The sequence below is a fragment of the Myotis yumanensis genome, unplaced genomic scaffold, assembly GCF_028538775.1.
Source record: "Myotis yumanensis isolate MYYU_CA2020_CCGP unplaced genomic scaffold, mMyoYum1.0.hap1 SCAF_2, whole genome shotgun sequence".
NCBI classification, from domain to species: domain Eukaryota; kingdom Metazoa; phylum Chordata; class Mammalia; order Chiroptera; family Vespertilionidae; genus Myotis; species Myotis yumanensis.
This window is the reverse complement of record NW_027223753.1, coordinates 128385067-128407486: the sequence shown is the minus strand read 5'-3', so window position 1 is coordinate 128407486 and position 22420 is coordinate 128385067. Positions and strand designations below refer to the sequence as shown.

The window sequence follows — 22420 nt, the reverse complement described above, 5'->3', positions numbered from 1 at the left end:
TAAGTAATAAAATTAAGTCCTTATCACATAGCATGGCTGCTGTGGCTCAGTGGTTGGGCATCAAACTATGAACCAGGAGGTCATGGTTTGATTCCTGTTCAGGGAACATGCTTGGGTTGCAGGCTCAATCCCCAGAGGCAGGGGGTGTACAGGAGGCATCTGATCAATGATTTTCTCTCATCATTGATGTTTCTATCTCTTTCTTCCTCTCCCTTCCTCTATGAAATCAATAAAAATATATTTTTTTGAAGTGACATAGCTCGAAGTTAATTAGGCTTATAAGAAAACTGAGGTATCATAATTTTTTTCTCACTTACTACTCAGTTATTCAAATCTGAAAATTTCTAGTATTCCTTATGGAAAATGGGAATGTCCACCCTAAATGGTTGGTGTGAATCCAACTAATAGGAGAAGATAAACATGGTGAGAGCTACTTAGAAAGTGTAGCACATTATATAACTGCAACTTGGCATTAATTTAAGGCCTTTAAGTTATACATGATGTCTGAATTTTGTAAGAAAGCAAGGATAAAGGTAATATTAATGCCTGCTTTTTACTGAGTTGATCTTTAATATGTTTAAGCCTGTCAAATTGATGGAAACCAGCTGTGTGGACGGGCACAGTCAGGTGGCATTGGTTGACCTGCAGCCAGGAGAGCCTGTACTTCTATTTCAGGTTAATCTCATTTTTCTTCTCTTTATCACTCCTTGTTCTAGGACTGCTTATTCGTGTTTTTCCTCTCCCATTGTCCCCAGTACTAGTGTAAAATTATCAGCAGGATAATTAACACTAGCAATTTTGGGCTTTGCATGCCCTTAATAATATTTTAATTTTGTTCCTTCAGAAATAAAATTTCCTTCAGATAATTTGTGAGGATTCTTCAAAAAAAGCAAAAATACTGTAAAGAGAAACATCATTTTAAAAAGTAGTGTAGTTTGCATTTTTATATTAAAAAATACAAGCACACAGAGATGTGTCTATTGAATGCATACACTGGGGATGTTTGTCCAAAATATTCTTTGTCAATAACAGGAAGGAACTGAAGTGTACTTTCCTGAGCATTAAGTGATAAGATTGTACACTTCAGTTGTTGCTTCCACACCTGCAGAGAAACAGATGCAATGACAGAATTGATTTTTTACAATTCTATTGCCAAATACCACACCGCATTTGTGTGGTGTTTCACCTCTAGTCCCTACTCTGTCTTTCTCTACCCACTCTATTTCAAATGCTTCGTTACATTTTATAAAAGATGTAGTAAGATTTGTAGAGAAAAGAGGGCCATAAAAAGTGAATGTTGCCTTAGCTACATATGTTCTAAGTCCCTCTGACCCATAAGAACTTGCAAATTTTCCTCTTGATTTTTATTTTCCATTTCCATTTGCAGGTTGTTATAGAAAAAGCTTCATAAAGAAACTATACAGAAATAAAATGGAATTGTAATTAAATATCTACTTTATAGGTTAATTATTTCTGGTGTTCAGTGCACACACAATAGATAGGGAAATTGTTAAAAATGCAATTCTGGTATAACCACCAGAACATCTAATTTGGTGGGGTGTCAATGTGCCCATTTTATTACTCTGCTAGTTGGTGTCAGAGGCAGAATTAGAAGTCAGTTATGACTCCCTGTCTCCTGTGCTACAATGTTCCCATTAAAGCTGCGCAATTTAAACAGCGAAATTTTACTTATTGAATATTTGATACACGTTTTTATGATGACCTAGGGCTTTCTCAGTTAGAAAACAGGCATTCCACCAGCCAAGGCTGCATGGCATCTCAAGAGTGAGTCAGCATCCAGAAGAGTGTTTTCCAAAATAGTAACCGCTACCCACATGTTGCTACTGAGTGCTTGAAATGTGGCTGGTGTGATCAAGAAACTAAATGTGTAACTTTATTGCATTTTAATTAACTTAAATATCTACACATGGCTACTGGCTACAGAATTATTCTGCACAGATACAGAGCATGCCATCATCATCAAGAGCTCTGCTGGGTGTGCTGACTACATTGTATTCCCTGTCTTAGTCTAGGTGTGCCTTTAAGTGTTTGAAAGGAACTGCTGCTCTGTAACTCAAAGGCGGCTGCCGAGAACAATGGCAGAGGCCGCTTGGGTTATATGTAAAGTGACCTGGTGCCCAGATGCCTTTGTTCTTAGGGGCATTTTGGTTAAAACTAACACAGAGGCCACACCTGGATTCAAATCCTGTTATTCCCAGGCATTAGCTGAATGTCCGGACAAATTTGATCCTTAATTTCTTCATTTGTAAATGTCAAAAGCTACTGATCATGTTAAATGTGCTCAAGGTAGCAAAAGCCCGAAATCTCTGACCTCCTCCATATTTTGCCTGAGAGAGAAATACTGCAATATTTAGCCAACTCTCCCCTGGACACCTATCTCCCTCCCTCATAAAGAGATCCCACAGTAGATAGGGAAATTGTTAAAAATGCAATTGTGGTACAACAAGCAGAACATCTAATTTGGTGTGGTGTCAATGTGAGTGGTCATATTTAACTTCTGTGAAAGAGATTCATAGGGAAGGGGCTCAGCTTAATACTTATTTACCTGATCATCAACAGCCCATACACAGCATACTTTTCTTTGGCTATTAATTCCAAGTAAACAAGAAAGGCTTTTCCAGTTCTAATTGGGCCAGTGTCTGCCATCCTGAGTTTTTTGTTCAACCCTCCCAGCTAGGATCCTCAGAGCCTGCGTCTCCAGGTAGCATGAAACGCTATTCAGAATGCCTCTTAGATCTCATACTGGCAGCGGCGATGTTAATGAGAAGCACTTGTTCTGTTCTTCTGGGCAGCATCTCTCCTTCCTTCCTCCCTCCCTGTCTCCCTCCCTTCCTTTCTTCTCAGTAACCTATGTCAGCACAGAAATCTAAGCTTAGGGATACAGAACTCTTATGAGAATTGATTTGCTTAACCCAAAGCTTCTCAACCTCAGCTGCATTTATAATCATTTGAGACACAATTAAAGCACTAGGATACTGCATACAATTTATCTTGAAAGCTCCCAAGAACAACTGGCAACATCAGCAGAGACAGAAATAAGAACAGAGCCACAAATGAAGTATTTAACAGGAGCAGACACCTGTAGGAGGAGTTAGTGCAATCAGCGACACAGACAACCCACTATTTTTTCTACTGTTCTGAGCAGTTGTCACTTGCACAGCACATATGGGACATTCTAATCACACTGATCCATGCTTAGCTTCTCCACTTCTGCTCTGGTACATCATAGCAAATTTATTTGTTCAAGATAATCCTTAGGATTGAGGCTCGGCAGTTAAATGCAGAGAACAAGACAGTGTGGGGTAAACTCTGACATGGAATCTTTAAGAAATGTTTTCATTTTCAAACTCTTGCGTTGATGTACGTCATTGTCCAAGATCCCTTCCACTAAGACATCGCATAGGAATTGAACCAAGTAATTGTGAGAGTGTAGACATGCTAGGTGGCCATTCGTGAAAGGGTTTCTTTAATCAAAACTTTCTGCTATTGTGTTGCAACTGACAATTGGAAACATAATAGAGTTAGAAAAAGTCAATATTGAAGACAGAAACCTGCTATTTTACAAACACATAAACACAGGCACACACACACACACACACACACACACACTAGCTTTGTTCAACCTAAGTCTAAGCTATCTAGCAATTAGAATAGGAGAAATGAAATAAACAAGTACATACTTCAGCAATTCATCCAGTCAGGCATATCATTATATTTTTATAGCAGTAAGATGCAGAAATTTATTACTAAATATCGCAAATATAACATAATGGCTTTTCTCACCATAATTATCCCTCAGAAAAGACAGCTGCCTAATTTCCAAGCCTTTGCAAATCTTGCTTTACAAGTTGTTCTCTATTTTCTACAGGAAAGATGCATTAGCTTTAAATACCCTGAATCAATTCTAGTGTTAGCCGTTCTATTCAGGATAATGTATAGAATCACGAAAGAAGAGGCAAAGACAGTTTGTATAGATTTTGTTTTTGTGCCTGAGGATTTGACCTCACAGATTCAGATGTCAGTGTAAAAATGTCTCTCAAAGATTTCCTTAAAAACACTGTACGAAAAGTTTCTACATGATGGAGATAATTATTATATTCCTGCTGGATGAATAAACAACGAAGAATGTTGCAATGATATAAAAATTTATACTAGTTGTTGCTTGGGACAAATTTGTCATTGATAGTATCTACACTTTCAAAAAAGTGCTTCTAAGTAAAATTATTTCATTAAATTCAAGGGTGGAAAAATAAGTTTTCTAAATTAATATCTTTTATATTAGTTTAAATATGGGCATATAATCAAATTGATAAATTCAATAGTGCAACTATATATTTAATTGATCCATGAACATCCTTAAAAGTCTGTATTCTTAAAAACATTTTTATATGATTGGGCAAATGAGAGTTTTCCTTAAAATTGATATAGTCTTATATATTGGGGGATATATATATATATATATATATATATTAGATATTTGTTTATAATACTTGTATTCAATTAATACTAAAAGCAAAAACAGATTGTTAAATCTCTGTGTGACTTCTTATTTATTCACTTAATTTTTTTTTAACTAATGAACTTCACTCTTAGGAAAGCAACAACGATCATTTGATTTGAAAAAAACTGCAACAAACACCTCCAAAAAAAGTGAAGGTAATAAAAATAGCATATCACAATGCCAGAAGTGAGGAAAAAATAATCAATCTATACGCAATGCAGCTACAAAAACAAAAGAATATGGTATCTGGATAGAAGGTGATTGTTAAGAGAGAGCATAAAGCTATTTTTGAAACAGAATTAGAACTGTTTATATTATTAAAAAGTTGGCATAGGTTACCTTTAGTGTTTATGACTTGCAAACTAAAGCATTTAATATTTAACATGTTTAAATACAAGCAGCAGCAGTTTGGTAATCAAAAGGAATAATTTGCATCATCTCAGAAATAATTCATTATAATTAGGACATTTCAGAATATGATTAAAACATTGAAAAGAAAATGTATTCACCTTTCTTGTCATCAAAGTACAGAGTCTGTTGAGCTGGATTTGACCACTGGAGGGAGGTGTTATCATTTTGATCAACCCTGCAGGTCAAAATTGCAGTTCCTCCTTCAACAACTGTTACATTCTGTGTTAGTGGAAACTGCCCTTGGCTGCCTAAAAGAGAATTAAAGAAAATGTTGATTAAATGAAAGTTATAAAATGATTAATTTCCCAAGAGCTTTATTGTATTTAACTTCTCAATAAAAAAATTAAACTAACCAAACAACAACAAAACTATATATTGCAAAAGGACAGAAAAGTTATTGAAAATAGTTAATCAGATGACAGCAGTTTTGACATACAATTAAGACCCCTTTGTATTCCCTCACATGTTCCAGAAAACCTTCTTTTCCTCCTAGGCACATATAAACATTTGTGTTTAAATAGTAATATGAGTATCACTAACTTCTCTTGGCCTTGCATCAGTTATAGTAAATTGTGCTGAAACTGGTCATCTTCGAAGATAAGGCTTTGGAATAATTTTGGATGAATCGAACTTTCTTTAGATTTAATTTTTGATAAAACAAGTATTTTAAAAATCTTATTTCACTAGGGTTTCTTGTATATATAGTTGTTTTTAGAAATAGAAAATGTGTATTTAGTAAGTAGTTTTCAAAATAGTGTTTATTTTGTAGAATATCCATCAAAGTCTTAAAGTGATTACTCTAACCTTGGAAATCAAGATAATATTCTTCTTTGTTCCTTTTTGTAGTTTTTATGATTTGAATACATATTTCTTTTATAATCAAGAAAAAATGTTTAAAATAACCCTTGTCAATTTTTATATTATGAGAAATTAAGTTTGCTGTCTTCCTAAGTGTAGTTATTTATTAAAAGAATGCATGTAATAACCTTACTTAAAAATAGCACTTCCAATATTTAAAACAAAATTCATGCTCACAGAAACATAATGCATAAATGTTAGGTCAGCAAGAGAATCTGAAGAGTGCTCTGCCAGGTCTGGTAACAATTATCAACATGGATAAAAATTTATTTTCTTGAGCCAGCTTAAAACACTCTTGTATGAGCAAGGTAGTTCATTAAGTCAAGGATAATTTACAAATTTAAGAACATTATGATGACTTAATCACACCCATGAAATATATTTCTTTTTTTTCTTTAGTTTTGTAATGATTCTATCATTACTACAAGCACCACTTGAAGTTATGCTGGAGATATTGGCATAAAGAATCTATTACCAAGAAGCCGGTTGATTGGCAACATAAGATACAGAAGAGCCTAAAGGGGAAATTTTCTTTCCAGACCTAAATGACACAAGCACAGAGGTTCATGACCACTTTATATAATTAAGCTTATCAAGTATAAAAATTTGATATCAGCAGCTTTGTCTCCTCAATGCCAACCACTTAGAGTCACTATGGCAACTCCCCAGGACATGTCCCTCTAATCCTTAGGGTGGAGTTTTTACATTGAGGTTAGGAGATGTCTGGAACAAATTATTTGATAGTTGACTTGAAAGTCAATAGGAGCCAGAGTGGGATGTGTCTTTCTTCAGCTCAAAGGTGACCTCTAGCTGGGAAACATGGAGAGCTATCAATCTTGTGAAGTGAGATGAAGTGAAAAACCACATCAGAGAAAATATAAGTAAAAACAGAAAAAAAAGAAATAATTACCACTGATACAGGATTAGCAGCTCATAAATATGAAGTTCAGAATGATTTTAAGACACTTTGCTTGGGTTCCCAGGTATTGACCTAATGCATAAATAAAGAAATCTGGGGGGGGTGAGGGGATTCTTTAAATAATAAAAAGCACACAACTGATAGTAAATACACATAGTTCATCCAAGATGACAATTTGACTATCAACTAGTACGTAGGTATACTGTCTACTTCTTTCAAGAAGTGTGTGTGGCAGGGGGGGTGGGGGGGGGTGGGGCGGGGAAGCAGTGATACTTGTAACCATTTCATCCACTGCATTTGCAAAATAATTTGAAAACATCCCCATAAGAAAATATTATCCTTCTCATTTCACAGATGGGTAAACTGACACTGGGAGGTGAAGTGATTTTTTCATGGTGAAACAAAGTCAATGAACCATTCGGAGTTTGTTCTGAAAGTTCAACATTTTATTCTTATTTTTTTCAAAAAGCCTTCTTAGTCACAGTAACTTTGTCACTATTTGTTTAAAAATTAATTAGACAACATTTAAAAATAAAGAGTAAGCTCTTTAACAATAAAACTTTAAATTGCATACCTAGCTGAACTATGTCCTCATAAATTTCAGTTATAACATTAAAATCAAATAAGAAGAGAAGATGTCAGTATTAACTGCCCTTAAATATTCTATTCTATTCATAACTCACTTTTGTTAATTCTTTCAGTCTTTCTGTACTGGCCCATAGAAGGAAGAAAGTAATATTCCATAGGGTCTTCTACATGCCAGGTACTGTATACCCCAGTGCACCTGTACTTTGTCCTCGGGAATAGGAGAATGGGACAGCTTTCTTCCATCTTCTCTCTGTGTGGATTCTGACTTTAAAGTATTACACCTTCAATTTCACTGGGACCTGCGGCCTAAAGTCCCTGTGGTCAAATAATTTAGTTTTTCCCAATAGAGAGCAAACTCATGTGGAGAATCTACTAATCCTAAACACCCTTAGGATATGTGATTTCCAAAATCAATTCAAAAGCCAGTGTTGTAGAGGCAGTCAAACAAACTTCTCAAAGATTGAAATTACCTTTTACTTCTGGTTATAACCTGGAAAAAGCATCAAGTTAGCTGCTACTTTTTGCTTTTAACTCCTTGTGGCTCAAGTCTTTCCAAAAAAATTACTAATTTTCCCAGTTAGCAAAATTAGTATATGTGACAAATTAAGGATTCATCCTCAATACCTTCATCAAACAAATATTTTGGGGGACCCACTACATGCCTTGTCTTGTATGAATCAGCATCTGAAAGTTGCATAGAGAAAGAAAATTTTTCTAAGGAAACTGTAAAATAATCATAAACTTTAGCAGAGAGTGTGATGGAAAGGGAGAAGGAAGATAATCGAGGTATGGTGCTGTTTACTATCCACAAGGATTTCTAAAATTCATTGGTCATATCATTGATGCATTATTTTAAAATGATATTTATTCTGCCTAAGCTCACCACCATCCTTGGTTTCAGAGGAGTCGTTCTAAAACAAGTTCATGATGATATTTAAAGGAAACACAACTTCTAATTTAGAATTGCAGAAGTAGGCTATTTTCCCAGGCAACCTATATCCATCATTTCCCTCTTTCCCTCTGTGTGTTTATGTCATTTTATTATTTGCGTAAATATCAGTCTTCCTCACTTGTTTCTAAGCTAGTTAAGGGCCAGGTAACAAAGCATCTTATGTATTTTTGAGTCAGCTACATTGCTTAACTTTCTTTGTTGTAAATCAGAATTCTCAGTTGGTACATATTGTCCATAATGAAAGCATCTTCTAAGACCAGTGGCTGGCATTTGCAGAGAAACCTGTGATAGAATGACCAGAGTAATTCAATTCTGTTGCATTGGTTCATGATCAAAACCGAGGAGAGAAGGAGAGACTAATTCCTAGAACAGACATACCTAACACCATTGTCAGCTCCCAAAATGGAACATGAAAAGACAGACTGTGCTGAATCTATGCTCCAGAGGGGGGAAACTTAGAAGACAATGACTTTTCTTGAATATTAAGTATAATAAGGTCTACTAGTACATAAGCCCTCTTAAAAAAATAGATTTCTGTGACTAAAAGTTTTTTATCTTCCCTTCATGGTGCAATTTCCCTTTTATCAACATTCAATTTAATAGTACCTGTGGATGAAAAAAAAAAGGGGGGGGGGGAGTTCTATGGAAAGTGGCCTCACAGGATAATCTGATCATAAATTCACAGGGTAGTCATGCCTCAGGCCTATAACTTCCTTAGGAAAGGTCTTAAGTCAACCCTGTTCATTGTTCTTCTGCATCTAGGTTAACACACCTTTGAAATACAAAAGTAATACCAGGTATTAACTCAAGAAAACACATAATCCTGTTAACTATCCTGTAATCAAATCCCCATCTTGCTTTCTCACAGTCCTACATCATCTTCCTTAGTTCCCTCCTTAATCACAAATGCATAAAAGAAGCTGCATTTGATATATTGCTACCTGACACACATCCTCAGTTTGGCTCAAAAACTCTCATAAAAGTTATTGCAGGTCTGGATATTTTTTATGCCGACATACCCTTCCTATGTCATGTCATCCCTCAACTGTCACTAAACCAGTGGTAAACACATGAAAAACACAGCTAACCTTCACTGAGCATCCACAATATGTTAAACACTATTCTAAGTACGTCTTCTTCAACAAGAATATAATTTTCATGCCAACAATATTGTCATCTCTACCCAGAAAAGGACGGGGCAGATGCAGGAAAACCTTGAAAAACGTGCCCACAGCCACAGAGCTGGGAAGGGCAGAGACAGGTTTTGAACTCTTTCACTCTGTCTTCAGATCGCATGTGTTTAACCACTGAGCTGCTTTGAAAGTAAAGTGAAAATTTTGATTGAATAATTGTTATAAAAGAAGCAGCTAGTTTGAAATCAAACATTTCAAAGATGCAATTAGACGGTTTGCATCTATTTTTAGTAAGTAAAAGTAGCATCTTCAACTTAAGTAGGAGCAGCTGGGCTCACCTAGGCTGGGAGAGACAACTGTAGTCTACTCACTTCATGCTCAGTGAAATATGTTGGTCTCTTAAAATTGACCACAATGGGATTATTTTCATGGTGGAAACTGGCAAACAATCCAGGCCAACTTTTTTCTTTCTTTTTCTCCCACAGAGGCAGTTGCTAAACATTACATGTACAGCACATCACCGAGGAAGCCACCCTTGATGCCTCTTAGTGGAGCTTTGCGTGCATTGTTAGTATAAATAAGGTGTTTTGTTTTGTTTCAATTTGTTTATGAAAACCAGTTAATCTTTCTAATACAGGTTAGTACTGGTTTTGACATTCTTTTTCTTCATATTTTGAGCCTCTTCTTTAATCAATTTTTTTTTTCTTTTCTTCAAATCACTTTCCAAAGTCCTCTTTCCCTTATTTCAGATAAGATGTCTTTTTTCTACATGGATAGTTGTTCTATGCTACTAGTTTTTTTCAGGTTGTCACTAACTAGCATCAGTGGTAAAAAAAAAAACAAAACAAACAAAAAAAAAAACAAAAAAAACAAAACACACACACACAGAAAAACAACCCCACAAAAACACTTAAGTTGGTCTTAGTAGTCATATGAAAATAATTTGGTAATTTACTGCCATGAAAGACAATTTAGTGAAGAGCAATTAGTCAATATTCTGAAAAGATATTTTTCCAGGTCATCTTTAAATTGCAGACAGAGCAGCTGTTATTATCCCTTCAATGTTTCCATGTCATGTATTTAAGAAAATAATAGTCCAAAGCTTTCCTTGTCTAGATTAGGAACTACCAAGTTCAAAATCAAGTGAACTCAGTCTTGACTCCTGTGAACCTCAGTTAAGAGGCGTCCTCCCCCCACATGTGCCTTTACTCTCTGACCACCAAGAACCTAGCACATTGTCACACAGGACATAAAGCTGCAAACTCTCAGTACGGCCACCTCAGCCTTGGGGAAGGCTGCAGTGTGCCTTAAGCATAAAGAAGCAAGAAACAAAGCAGTGATGAGAAATCTTTGAAGCCAGCTGTATTGTTGAAAGAGAGCAGATAGGCGAAGTTGCGTGTTTGAACACTGATCTCAACGCATGGCTCTGCTTCCAAAGACAGCGTCGTTCAAGCCTTGCTATCTCCTGCATGGATGCTGAGTAAAGGCAATGCTTTTCCCCATCTCGCTTCCTGTGCTAAAGATTAAACTTGGGCCGCAGCAATGGATCAGTGCACACTGCGCATGAGTGCTTACTTACCGAGAGCAATAATCACCTGAGATATATCTACACAGACAGGCAGAGGTTGAGCCTTTTCGCATCTGAGAGGGAGTGTGTTACAGTCGGTGATTTTTCAGAGTAAATGATCAAATTTTGTGGGCTATTTAACAGGAACTGAGGACCCTCATTATTTTTCTTCCTGAAAATGAGCAAAACTTTCTCAAAGGAAGAACCAGATGTAAAAACAGTGAAGGGGAACAAAAAACAGGATATGAAGAGAATTTAAGATACGGTTTTTCAATAAGAAAGTGAAAAATTCTCGTGAGATAAATAATGCCATGTATTTTGAGGCTTTCCTTCAGAATGGAATATACTTATATCTAGTGAAAACTGTCAACACAGTCTACAAAAATTTTAATTCAAGTTATTGGCACCTGAATCAAGTGGCCTATATAATGTTTTGGTTTGTTTTAAAACATTTGATGTCCTCTCAAGAACCCTATTTTAAATGCAAAATACTGGTTTTATATTAACGTTCTCAAATTTTGCTTATGAAAAGTGCAGATGCCAAATAGATAAGTATTTACAAAATAAATTAAAGGTTCTTAAATACCAACCTCAATAAGCAATGACAGAAATAGATAACTCGTTTTTAAATGAAATATGAAGGTATCCTACTATTCTTCAGGATTTCCCCCTCAACTATTCTCAGCTTTGTGTTTCTATCTCTTTCTCTCTCATCTATTTCATCAACTAGTTTAGGGTATTTATACAGAGAGACTGCATCTTAGAAAATTCAAGCTCATTCTTGTTGCTAGAAGTATATCTAAATGCACACGCAATACGCGATTACTTCCACTAAATTACAGAGGGCATTCTAAACAAATAAGCTTCTAATGTGAAAGTTGTGGCTCAGTAGTTGTATGGACTGAAATACATATTGCATGCTAAAGCCTATTGAATTGAAAAGCGCAAATGTTATTAATGCACACTTATAATTCTTAAGAGAAGTGTGATGAATGCTCTATCATGTGAGAAAGAAATTAGAGAGAAAATTAAGACTAAGTGCAGAAGTGTTTCCACTTTTGGAATGTCCCTCTGTTCTTTCAAATACTTAGAATTCTCTAGACATGTTTCTCATTACTTCATTCTATCTCTTAGCTTTATCTGAAAAATTAAGCATTCTGTTTTCCTAGGCTACCACATATTTATTTTTCTCTGATTCTACTTCATCCTTTCCGGATTCCGCTGGCCTCACAGAGTACAACACCTGGTATCCACCTTCTGCGCCGCCCCTCTGCCCAGCCGCTATGGAGCATGGCCACGGGTCTGGTGCTGCTTGCCAGTTTCCATAGAGACAGGAAGCACTTCAGAGACCTGTGTTCCATTGCAGCTGCCAGACCAAGGCAGGAAAGAAACAAAGCTGGCGGGCACGGGGTCTTGCAAGGCCAGGGAAGGTTGGAAGGGCTTTCTCCTCCTGATATCAGGTTGAAAGAATGCCAAATTGACAGCTTCAGCAATGACAATGCTGTAGACCAGATCCCGGTGTTCACTGTGGCCATTGTGAGCAACCCATTCTGCTCCCAACTTCTGGAGCAGAAACTCCTGTGTACCCAAAGCTTGGCCCTAGTCCTTTGCTGGCCTGTGATCCATGACAAAAGGCTCCTTCAGATTTACAATGGCTCCCACAGCTCCTGACCCAGAGAATCACAATTCCCCTGCAGAAATGTCACCTCTCTTTTTCTTTTCCGGACGTGATCATAGGTTTCCCTGGACACCCATAGCAGGCCAAGGGACTTGCACTATTTCGATTGACCTACACCATGATGGTGAGCAGGTGACCCAGTTAACTACATTATATGAAGACCAGTTATGGTTTGCTGTGTCTCTGACAGAATTTATAATTAAAGTTAATGCTTGATTATTTGTATCAGGGCTGGCCCTGGAGAAATTTGTAATGTAGGTAAAACACAATATTAGTGGCTTCCCTTCCATTGTAAAAATGTTTTTGTGTGATTGTATAGCTCAGCCTTCTGTATTATAAATATTCCAAGCACAGTTATTCTTCCTACATAAAGTAGATTTCTCATATTTCTTCTATTAATTTGATATTACCCAACCATATCACAAACTTTGTTTTCCTTAAATTACAAAATTCTAAGATTCAGAGAATATTTATAAAATCCCGGGAAACATTGTTTTATGGTTGTTCTACGTTCTTGCATAGTGGTTATATTGCTTTCGCATGTGATAAAACATTATATAATTTTTAAAAAATATTCCCAACCTTTTTTAACCTGTATCTCCATTCTTAGCTTGTTTTTGTCTTTTCACCCACTGCCAAAATTCATAATAAACAAAAAGCTGTCTAAACTGTAGACTTAGTGAACTAGATTACATATAAATATATCTAGTTTTACATCCAAAGTAGATTTTTATGATCAAAATATTAAAATATATTTTACTTTTATTAATTTGTTTAGTTTAATTAATTTCCTCACATGTCCTGAGCTTTCTCAAAAATAAATATGTATATTGAATGAGGTCATACAATTTTTCTTTTTATCTTTGTTTTTTTTGTTTGTTTGTTTTTTAATATATTTTATTGATTTTTTACAGAGAGACAGGGAGAGAGATAGAGCGCTAGAAACATCGATGAGAGAGAAACATCGATCAGCTGCCTCCTGCACATCTCCTACTGGCGATGTGCCCGCAACCCAGGTACATGCCCTTGACCGGAATCGAACCTGGGACCCTTCAGTCCGCAGGCCGACGCTCTATCCACTGAGCCAAACCGGTTTCGGCTATCTTTGTTTTTGAGAGTATTAAAGATGTTCCCTCATTTTCCCCCACTGCTTCTCCCTACCTGAGTCCCACCCTGCCCCAGATTTTCAAGGAAAAAATGAACTTCAATTTTTCACATTTATATTCACAAGATTTCTTTTCTTTCTATACAAATATATTTTTCAACTATTACAATATAGAAGAATAAAAAGCAAAGGAAGTATGATTAAAATAAAAAGGACACTGTATGTCTTTTAAAGCAATATAAAACATAAGCAGATTTTAAAAATATTTCCATAACTTCAAAACAGGTTTACACAGTGATTATCGTGAGTGCATAAAGTCATTTTATCTTTCCAGAGTACTGTTTTCAGGGTGAATGATCAAGACCTAGAACTGACTACTATACTTGCTAACTGATGAATATTTGAGAGGCAGCCTTCCAGAGAAAATAAATTTATGACCACAATCACAGTCTGATTCACAGTAAAACTCAATCATGTAACTAAATTCTAAATTGAGATGTCAACCTGGAGGAAATATTCTGGAAAGAAACATACAGATGGTAGAATTCTTTTGAAGACAGAGTGAGGAATATAGTGCTGAGAGTACAATAATCAGTCTTCTTGTGGGAAATGAGCTGGGTGGGACATAGCTGTTTAAAATTGAAGACCCTGAGAAAAACTTTAATCTGAAACTAAAAAGGGAAAAATGATAAAAATATTTTTGTTTCATCTGGTAGGTCTTAGACGGTTGATATATTTAAAGAAAATTAGACATAATATTTAATTGTAATATCTTTTAAAATATTTAATAACTTTGAGAAAAAATTAAATTCCTAGTAACATTCCTAGAAACAAATTAAATGAAAAACTTGTAATAAAATAAAGCAAGTATCATTAATCCTAATTACAAATATATAATTGTTTCAAATATACAAAACATAACTAGCTCATTTAGGTTTAGATAGTGAGGCAAGTTTAAACTGACATGATATTAGGATTTCAATCTGGTTTTCATGCTGACTTTCCCTAATTCCATTTTATATATATATATATCTCAACTCAAAATAATTGTTGCTAGTTAATGATTTTACTTAAATGTAGTAAATATATTGTGGTAATATTTTTCCTTTGGAATATACCATATATAAGCATTCTCTGCAAGCATAAAATTATATTGACTATCATCCAAGTTGACTATACATTAATATTCTTTTCATGTATTATTCTCTGCAGAAAACATAAATAATTGTATTGGTGCATTGAACAACAGATATATTAATATAAAAGAGCAACATATGTGTTGATTTAGATTATAACTCTTTAGATTATGGGATGTAATAGGACATTTTTAGATGACCTTGGTACAAGACACATGTAAGAAAAAATATGATATCAAACATTATAAAATATCACATCAAACATATAATTACATATAATCAGTTTATATTAGGCATAGGAATTAAATATCATCATAAAATGTTAATGCCTTCTGAAACTTATGTTTTACGTTTTTAATGGGTATGCTTATACAATGTGCTTCTATCACATTAATTTATTTGACATATATATGTTTTGTGCTTAGATTGTATTTCACATGGTAGGTACTGGGAATGCCATAGTAATGTAAAATTCTATTTTTAGAACTTACTGCCTAAATGTAGGCAGTCAAACAATAAAACCCAATCATATAAAGCATTGATCATCAACCAGTGTGCCATGAGAATTTTTAAATCATACAATACCTGACTATTTAGTCAGGGCACTGATCTCTTTTTCCTTAAATTGCCAAAAAAAAAAAAGAAAAATGATAGCAGCCAACTCAACAGCCCTCCCACCACCGCCCCCCCACCCCCCAGTGTGAATGAATCAAAATTATACCTACTTTACTGTCAATTTGGCAAAAAAAATATTATTTTTGGTGTGTCTCAGAATTTTAGTAATTATGTATGCCATGAGATGAAGAAGGTTGAACATTGCTAATATAAAGGAAAGACATGATTAAGAATATGTTGACAGTTTGGCTCAGTGGAGAGAGCATTGGCCTGTGGACCAAAGGGTCCCAGGTTTGATTCCAGTCAAGGGCATATGCTTGGGATGTGGGCTCAGTCCAATGTGCGGGAGGCAGCCAATCAATGATTCCCTCACAACATTGATGTTTCTATCTCTCTCTTCTTCTCCCTTCCTCTCTGAAATCAATAAAAAATATATATTAAAAAAAAAAAGAATATGTGACATTTCAATTGATACCTAAATGGGGAGAAAGAACAAGTCACTTAAAAATTGCCAGAGGACAAAAAATGCTAAAGAGAAGCCAGTATTCCAAAAACTAAATTAGTTGATGTAAAAGGCTTGGACCATAAGGAGAAGAGAGTGGCTTTTAAAGAAACTGGGGGAGGGGAGGACATAATGCAGAACTTTTTATGTCACAATGAGGAGTGTACAATTATTCTACATGCAATGGCAATAATTCAATATAAATTTTAAGAAAACGTTGCTTCTCTGTTGATTTATCTTTAACCCCAAACCAAAGATGTTTAATTTCAGAGGTGAATCACTGTAAAAATTGTGTTTACAGTCAAGAACCTTACTGAGAAAATATCAAAAATCCATTAAATCATGGGATAATTTATTTGTAAACGTAACTAACCTATTGGTACTTGTTTTATACTGTAAATAAACCTTCTAGTAAATGGAAACCCATGTTTTACTGACTTGAGTTTATACTAATACAGAATTGTTACCCGTATTTCTATATACCTCCCACTATTTTATTTTTTTAAATATGTTTTTATTGATTTTTAGAGAGAGACATGAAGGGACAGGAAGAGAGAGAAACATCAATGTGCGAGAGAAACATCGATTAGCTACCTCCTGCAAGGACCTAGCCAGCAACCTGAGCATGTGCCCTGACCTGGGATCGAACTGGGACCTTTCCTGCACTGGACAGCACTCAATCAACTGAGCCGCACTCTTTGATAGATGAGGAATCAGTGACTTCCACTTTAAAACGCCATTGCCTATGGAAGTTCCTTGTTATTAATAATGGAGAACTTCTATTTTACTGCTTATTTTAAAAACTGCCATAGTTATCAGAGAGAAAGGAAAGTATTGCTGTAAATATTATTTTTAAGAGAGTTTTCTTTGGCAAAGATATATTTCCCTGAGTGGATAACAATAAACTATGCTTTTAAATAAATAATGAGTTCATGAAAGACTACAGATGTGAAATCACAAAACATTTGAGCCTTTCCCCTGTTTGAGTACATGTGTAAACATTATAAAATGGTTCCTCTTTTGACTAATATCATAGAGTTTTCTTTTTCAATAACAGAATTTGTATGCCCAAGGCCACCGTTGCTCTATAACCTGAAACATCTTCAAAGTCCTTGATAGCAGAGAAAGAAGTCTCTATTACTTTTAATTTTCTAACAAGCATAAGTGGGCATAGTAGGCACATTTTTTAAAAAATAAGCTCATTAGTCTGAAGCCCTTTTTCAAAGTAGTTTGTTGAATTTTAGAGAGGAAAGGAGAGGGAGAAAGAGAGAAACAGTTATGTGAGAGGGTAACATTGATTGGCTGCCTTCTGCATGCCCCCCACTGGTATGGAGTCCCAAGCTGGTCCAGGATTCAAACCAGCAACCTTTTGATGCATTGGGGGACTCTCAACCAAATGAGCCACACCAGCCAGGGCTGGGCACCCTTTTTTTTTTTTAATTCTCACCTGAGGATATTTTTTCCTGTTGATTTTTAGACAGAGTGGAAGGGAGGGGCGGGGGAGAGAGAAACATTAATTGATTGCCTCAAGCACATGCCCCTCCTGGGGCCAGGGAACGAACCCATAACCAAGGTACATGCTCCTGACCAGGAACTGAACTTGTGACACTTTGGTCAGCAGGACAATGCTCTAACCATGAGCCAAACTGGCGAGGGCTGGGCACACATTTTTGAAAATATGAACATTGTGTACAAAATGATGTCACCTTAATTATTTAAGTGTGGATCAATACGCAGTAACTTATGAATCAACTTGGAATATTCCCAAAGGAACAAGCTCCCTTTTGAAAAACAATATGTAATAACACAGTGGTTAATAGGATGTGTTTTTCACTGTTTGATCATTTCTGAATGCACAAAGATTTCATTAATGTTGATTTCACCCATCTTGTCCATGTTTACATGCTTTGATGTCTAAGTCCCTTTGTAGTGCCACATTAGATCTAGGGAAACATTGCCCTATGAGACCAAGTGGAAACTACTGTGGGAAAATATTAAAAAGAAACTAGATATTTTGTGTAGATTAGTACACATAAGCCAGCTCAAAGAATTATACTTCTGATAAGGCAGAAAAGAAATTAATAATATCTTCTTGTATTCTTTTTTTGTGTTATAATATGTTAATTTAAGAAAGTTAAAATGAATTTTAATGGATATTATTAAAATTAAACTTGAATACAATACATTGAGGTGGAATGAAAAAAAAATAAACCTCATCTGAATTCTTAAATTTGAAGAATGCTTGTTCTGGAGAGATATTGCAGAATGATAAATGAAAAAAATATATATTTATATTCATAGCAAAGCCAATGGTCTCCTCACTGCAACATTGGAAAGAGAGGGTAATATCTGGTTCTTGGTCTTTTGTCTAGTCTCAGAAAACCCTAAAAAGTTAACTATTGGTTGAATCATCTTTGCTATTTAAAAAATCCTACATGTATACTGGATTCAAAATAAATGAGGACCAGAAAGGTTGCAATGTACTAGACTAAGTACCTGCATTTCACTGTTGCAATGACTTATTGAATAACAAATTATCAGTATTGGTTGGATGTAGATGTATCAGAGAATGGGAACTGATGGCATAATCTTGAGGAAGGTGGGTGACTAGCAAGGCCAGAAAACTGAATGGACTGCAGAGCGTGTGGCTTCTGATGGACTCAGTCTAATCTGGGATCAGGAGTAACTGCGCATTGAGAAGCATTTCAGGGAGTAACAAAACCTCTGCTAGTTGTTGATATTCTTACTATATCACTTGTCTTTTGACTTTTGGGTAAGCCTGTAGTGAAACCAGTGTTTTTCATTGGTATCACTGTGTATATGAAACCAAGGATTGTATTACTGCTCTAGTAAAGTGGGCATTGCAACTATATCAGGTTTAAAAATAAAGAACATTTCTGCATAGTCTATCTGGTGAAGTAAAGACTTTTCAAATAAAATCTCAAAACTGTTTCTATTTGTCTTGTTTCCTTTCTATACCAGATTAGAGTATTATATATTTTATGAATTCTACATACAATTTGGGCAATAACAGATTTTCATTTCAAAATCATAGCTTTACAGGTTTTGACAGATCTGAAACCAAAGGTGTGTGCTGAGATAGAATGATAGATAGATAGATGATAGTCAGATAGATGAATAGATAGATAGATGATAGATTTTGGTACGTAAACATCTTTCTCTCTTTATACATCCTATATAATAAAAGGCTAATATGCAAATTGAATGGCAGAATGACCACCAGGAGGCAGATGCTCCACACAGGGGCTGCCCCCTGGTGGCAGTGCACTCTCAGAGAGGGAACACGACTCAGCCAGAAGCCCGGCTCACAGCTGGCGAGTGCAGCAGCGGTGGTAAGAGCCTCTCCAGGCTCTGCTGCAATGCTAAGGATGTCCTACTGCCGGCAGTCAGGGAGTGGGCCTAAGCCAGCAGTCAGACATCCCCCAAGGGCTCCAGGACTGTGAGACAGTGCAGGCCAGGATGAGGGATGCCTCTTGAGTCACATACTTTGTGCACCAAGCCTCTAGTATTAAATATATATGAATAAAATGCATATTACACTGACATATATTATTAATAAAAGCTGTTATTTCATTGCTCAAATTTAGATATCTACTGAGTGTTGTGTTAATTAAAAATTTTAACAAACTTTGGAAGATACATATACTTTTCCAACTTAGGGCACTGAATAGGATGAGCCTCAGACTCAGAGGATAATTGCAAAAAAATACCAAGGGTTCAGGGTATTGGCAGCAATGTGGAAATAAGTATACACTTTTGAATGCAATTTCTTTCTAAATTGCAAATGTATGTGTTTGTATGTAAATATCAATAATTATATTTAGTAGCAATTTATTAAGTTTACATTTGGTACTATAATCCCAAATCTCACTATTGAAATTATTGACAAGCTAATCCTAAAATTGCCTACAAAGATGACAAGCTTTTTATCACCAAGAAAAACATTAATCAACTCTTCAAGTTTAAGGGTCAAAACTCTCTAAACAAGTTCTAAACGCATGGAATCCATCATTACTCAAAATAATCTAATTAATCATAAAATAATCCAATAAGCATTGTTTGCTAGAAATTGAATTTCACAGTACTAAACTCATAATTTATAATGCTATGGGAGTTACTTTAAAAATACATAATGCTTATTTAATAAGAAAACTTTGACATGCACTGTGCTTCTTTATTTTTCTTGATTAAGCTTGCTTAGCCCCAGGGCACAGGAAATATCGACTCATATGGCAGGGTTGATAGGCATCAATTCTCCCTGCTGACTTGAGCCAGCAAGCTGCTCTTGAATCCAGCAGATGTTTCTACTATCTGGGCCAATGGAAACCTTATGGACCTTTTTTCCTTCAACTCTTCCCAGGAGCAAATATTAACACAGCAGAAATTGGGATTCATGCCAAATAGAAAGCAGAAGGGTTGGCGAGAAAGTTGAGTACCCTTACTCATAAATAGTGGTCATCAGTGGTTTGAATGAACTATTAAGCCATTTTTAATGACTTATTTTTGTTAATTTTCTACTTCATTTAACCAAACCCACATAAAACTGTCTGTTTTTATATAGCAGCATTTATTCTAAATCAAATGCTTGTATATGTTAGTTGTTTCAAGATATAAACCAAAAGAAGTCTCAATATTGTAGGAAAAATATTTATTTCTAATATTTTTCTTATATAAATGGACAAACCACCTAATCTTCAACTTGCAGTTTACTAGGCTTACTTACATTTTGTTGATGTCATATTAACAGGCCAAGTTTTGATAAAAATTTCTAAGAAACAATAAATAAAGGGTTAAGCTAAGTACTCTGTATTGAATCATGTGTGTTTGAATCATTTTTTAATTTATTGTGGGGACATCTATAATAATAAAAGCGTAATATGCTAACTAGACCGTACAGCTGAACCACCTGCCAGACGACCTTCTGGACGAAGCTGTGGCTGTGAGGGCCAAGCCCCTTGTACAAATTTCGTGCAATGGGCCTCTAGTTGGTTAATAGAATTACATGGGTTCCTATGTATAATTCTATAATAAGTCATCTGTATATTGTATTGTATGTTCACTACCCCAAGTTATGCAGTTGAATTTTAAATTTACTGAAGAATGCAATGTGATTAAATGATGGAACTGTTCCTCATCTCTCCACCCTCAAGTACACTGATCTGGTGGCGTGCCCATCAATTCTATAAGTTTTAGATTTTGTCACCTATATTAAAATTCCATATTTTAGAATTTTACATTGTCTTTACACAACTCTTCTCCTTTATCCAACACAAAAATTTAAAGGGAGAGAGTTTTTAAAAGCGTTGGACCATGTTTCTTATACTCTGATACTATATATTATGTCCTCCATTTATTATAGCACATGCACCCCCCACACACTTGTTATAGCACAGCAGGATATAAGAGGTGGACAAAAATAGGTATTCAGTCATGAATATGCAAATCAGAGTTTAATTTTATATTATTACTTATTCTTGTATTGTTCATATTTTTCCATAAGGACAACTGTAAACCAATTTTTTTTCCTATCCCTGTGTTTTCTACTGACAAAGAGATAACAAATAAGTTATAAAAAAAAATAGAGCCTGGCTGGTGTGGCTCTAATGGTTGAGCATGGATCCAGGAACCAAGAGGTCACTGGTTCAATTCTCAGTAGGGGGTGTGCAGGAGACAGCTGATAGATGATGTTTCCCTGTCATGGATGCTTCTATCTCTCTATTCCTCTCCCTTCCTCTCTCTCTAAAAATCAATAAAAACATATTATAAAAAGGAAATACATAAATAGAAATTTTAATAGCAAAATAACTTACTGTTTGCTAATTTTTATTTACTCTCACATTATTTATTGGACACCTACTATGAATAAGGCACAGTAAATGCAAATAAAAAGAAACCACAAAGTGCATAAGAACACTACATAGTATAATCATTTCAATAAGGTCAGCATTAACAATGCTCTACAATACATTCAATCAACTCCAAAAACTAAACTGAATGACTGCTCAATGGAAGCCTTATTTTAATGTTTCCATGATCACTTTAAAAAGAGCATGTCGTTTTGAGTAAAGTAGCAAAGCATAAGTAGTGAAAAATGTTGTTAAGTATTTTCAAATGCTTCCTGTGCATTGCACTTATGATAGTTGTGATTAGAAAAGACTCACTCATATAAATTCCAATGCCAAACATTTAACATTCTACGCCAGCCTCACTGAATTCTAATTGTCAGGAACTTCAAGTTCTTTCAAGGATTTTGTAGGTATTACTTAGCTTTGTGAATGGAAGTAGAAATACTCGCCCTGAAAGTTGGCAAACCTGGCCATGAGACAGAGGCACTACTGATATTTAATTTCCTATAAAAGTATTCTTTGCAAGCTGTGCAAACAGTGTTTGGTCAAACAAGGAATCAAGAGGAT

General features: G+C 35.4%; 1 protein-coding gene across 3 annotated transcripts in view; it reads right to left on the bottom strand.

The window, feature by feature from the left end:
- Positions 1-22420, bottom strand: part of CADM2 (cell adhesion molecule 2) — a 1200411-nt gene that overhangs the window by 263744 nt on the left and 914247 nt on the right. For all 3 annotated transcript variants that reach the window (XM_070406023.1, XM_070406024.1, XM_070406025.1), the window contains one exon: positions 5032-5181. In XM_070406023.1, the coding sequence (XP_070262124.1) occupies positions 5032-5181 (150 nt within the window). The remainder of the gene's footprint in view (positions 1-5031; positions 5182-22420) is intronic.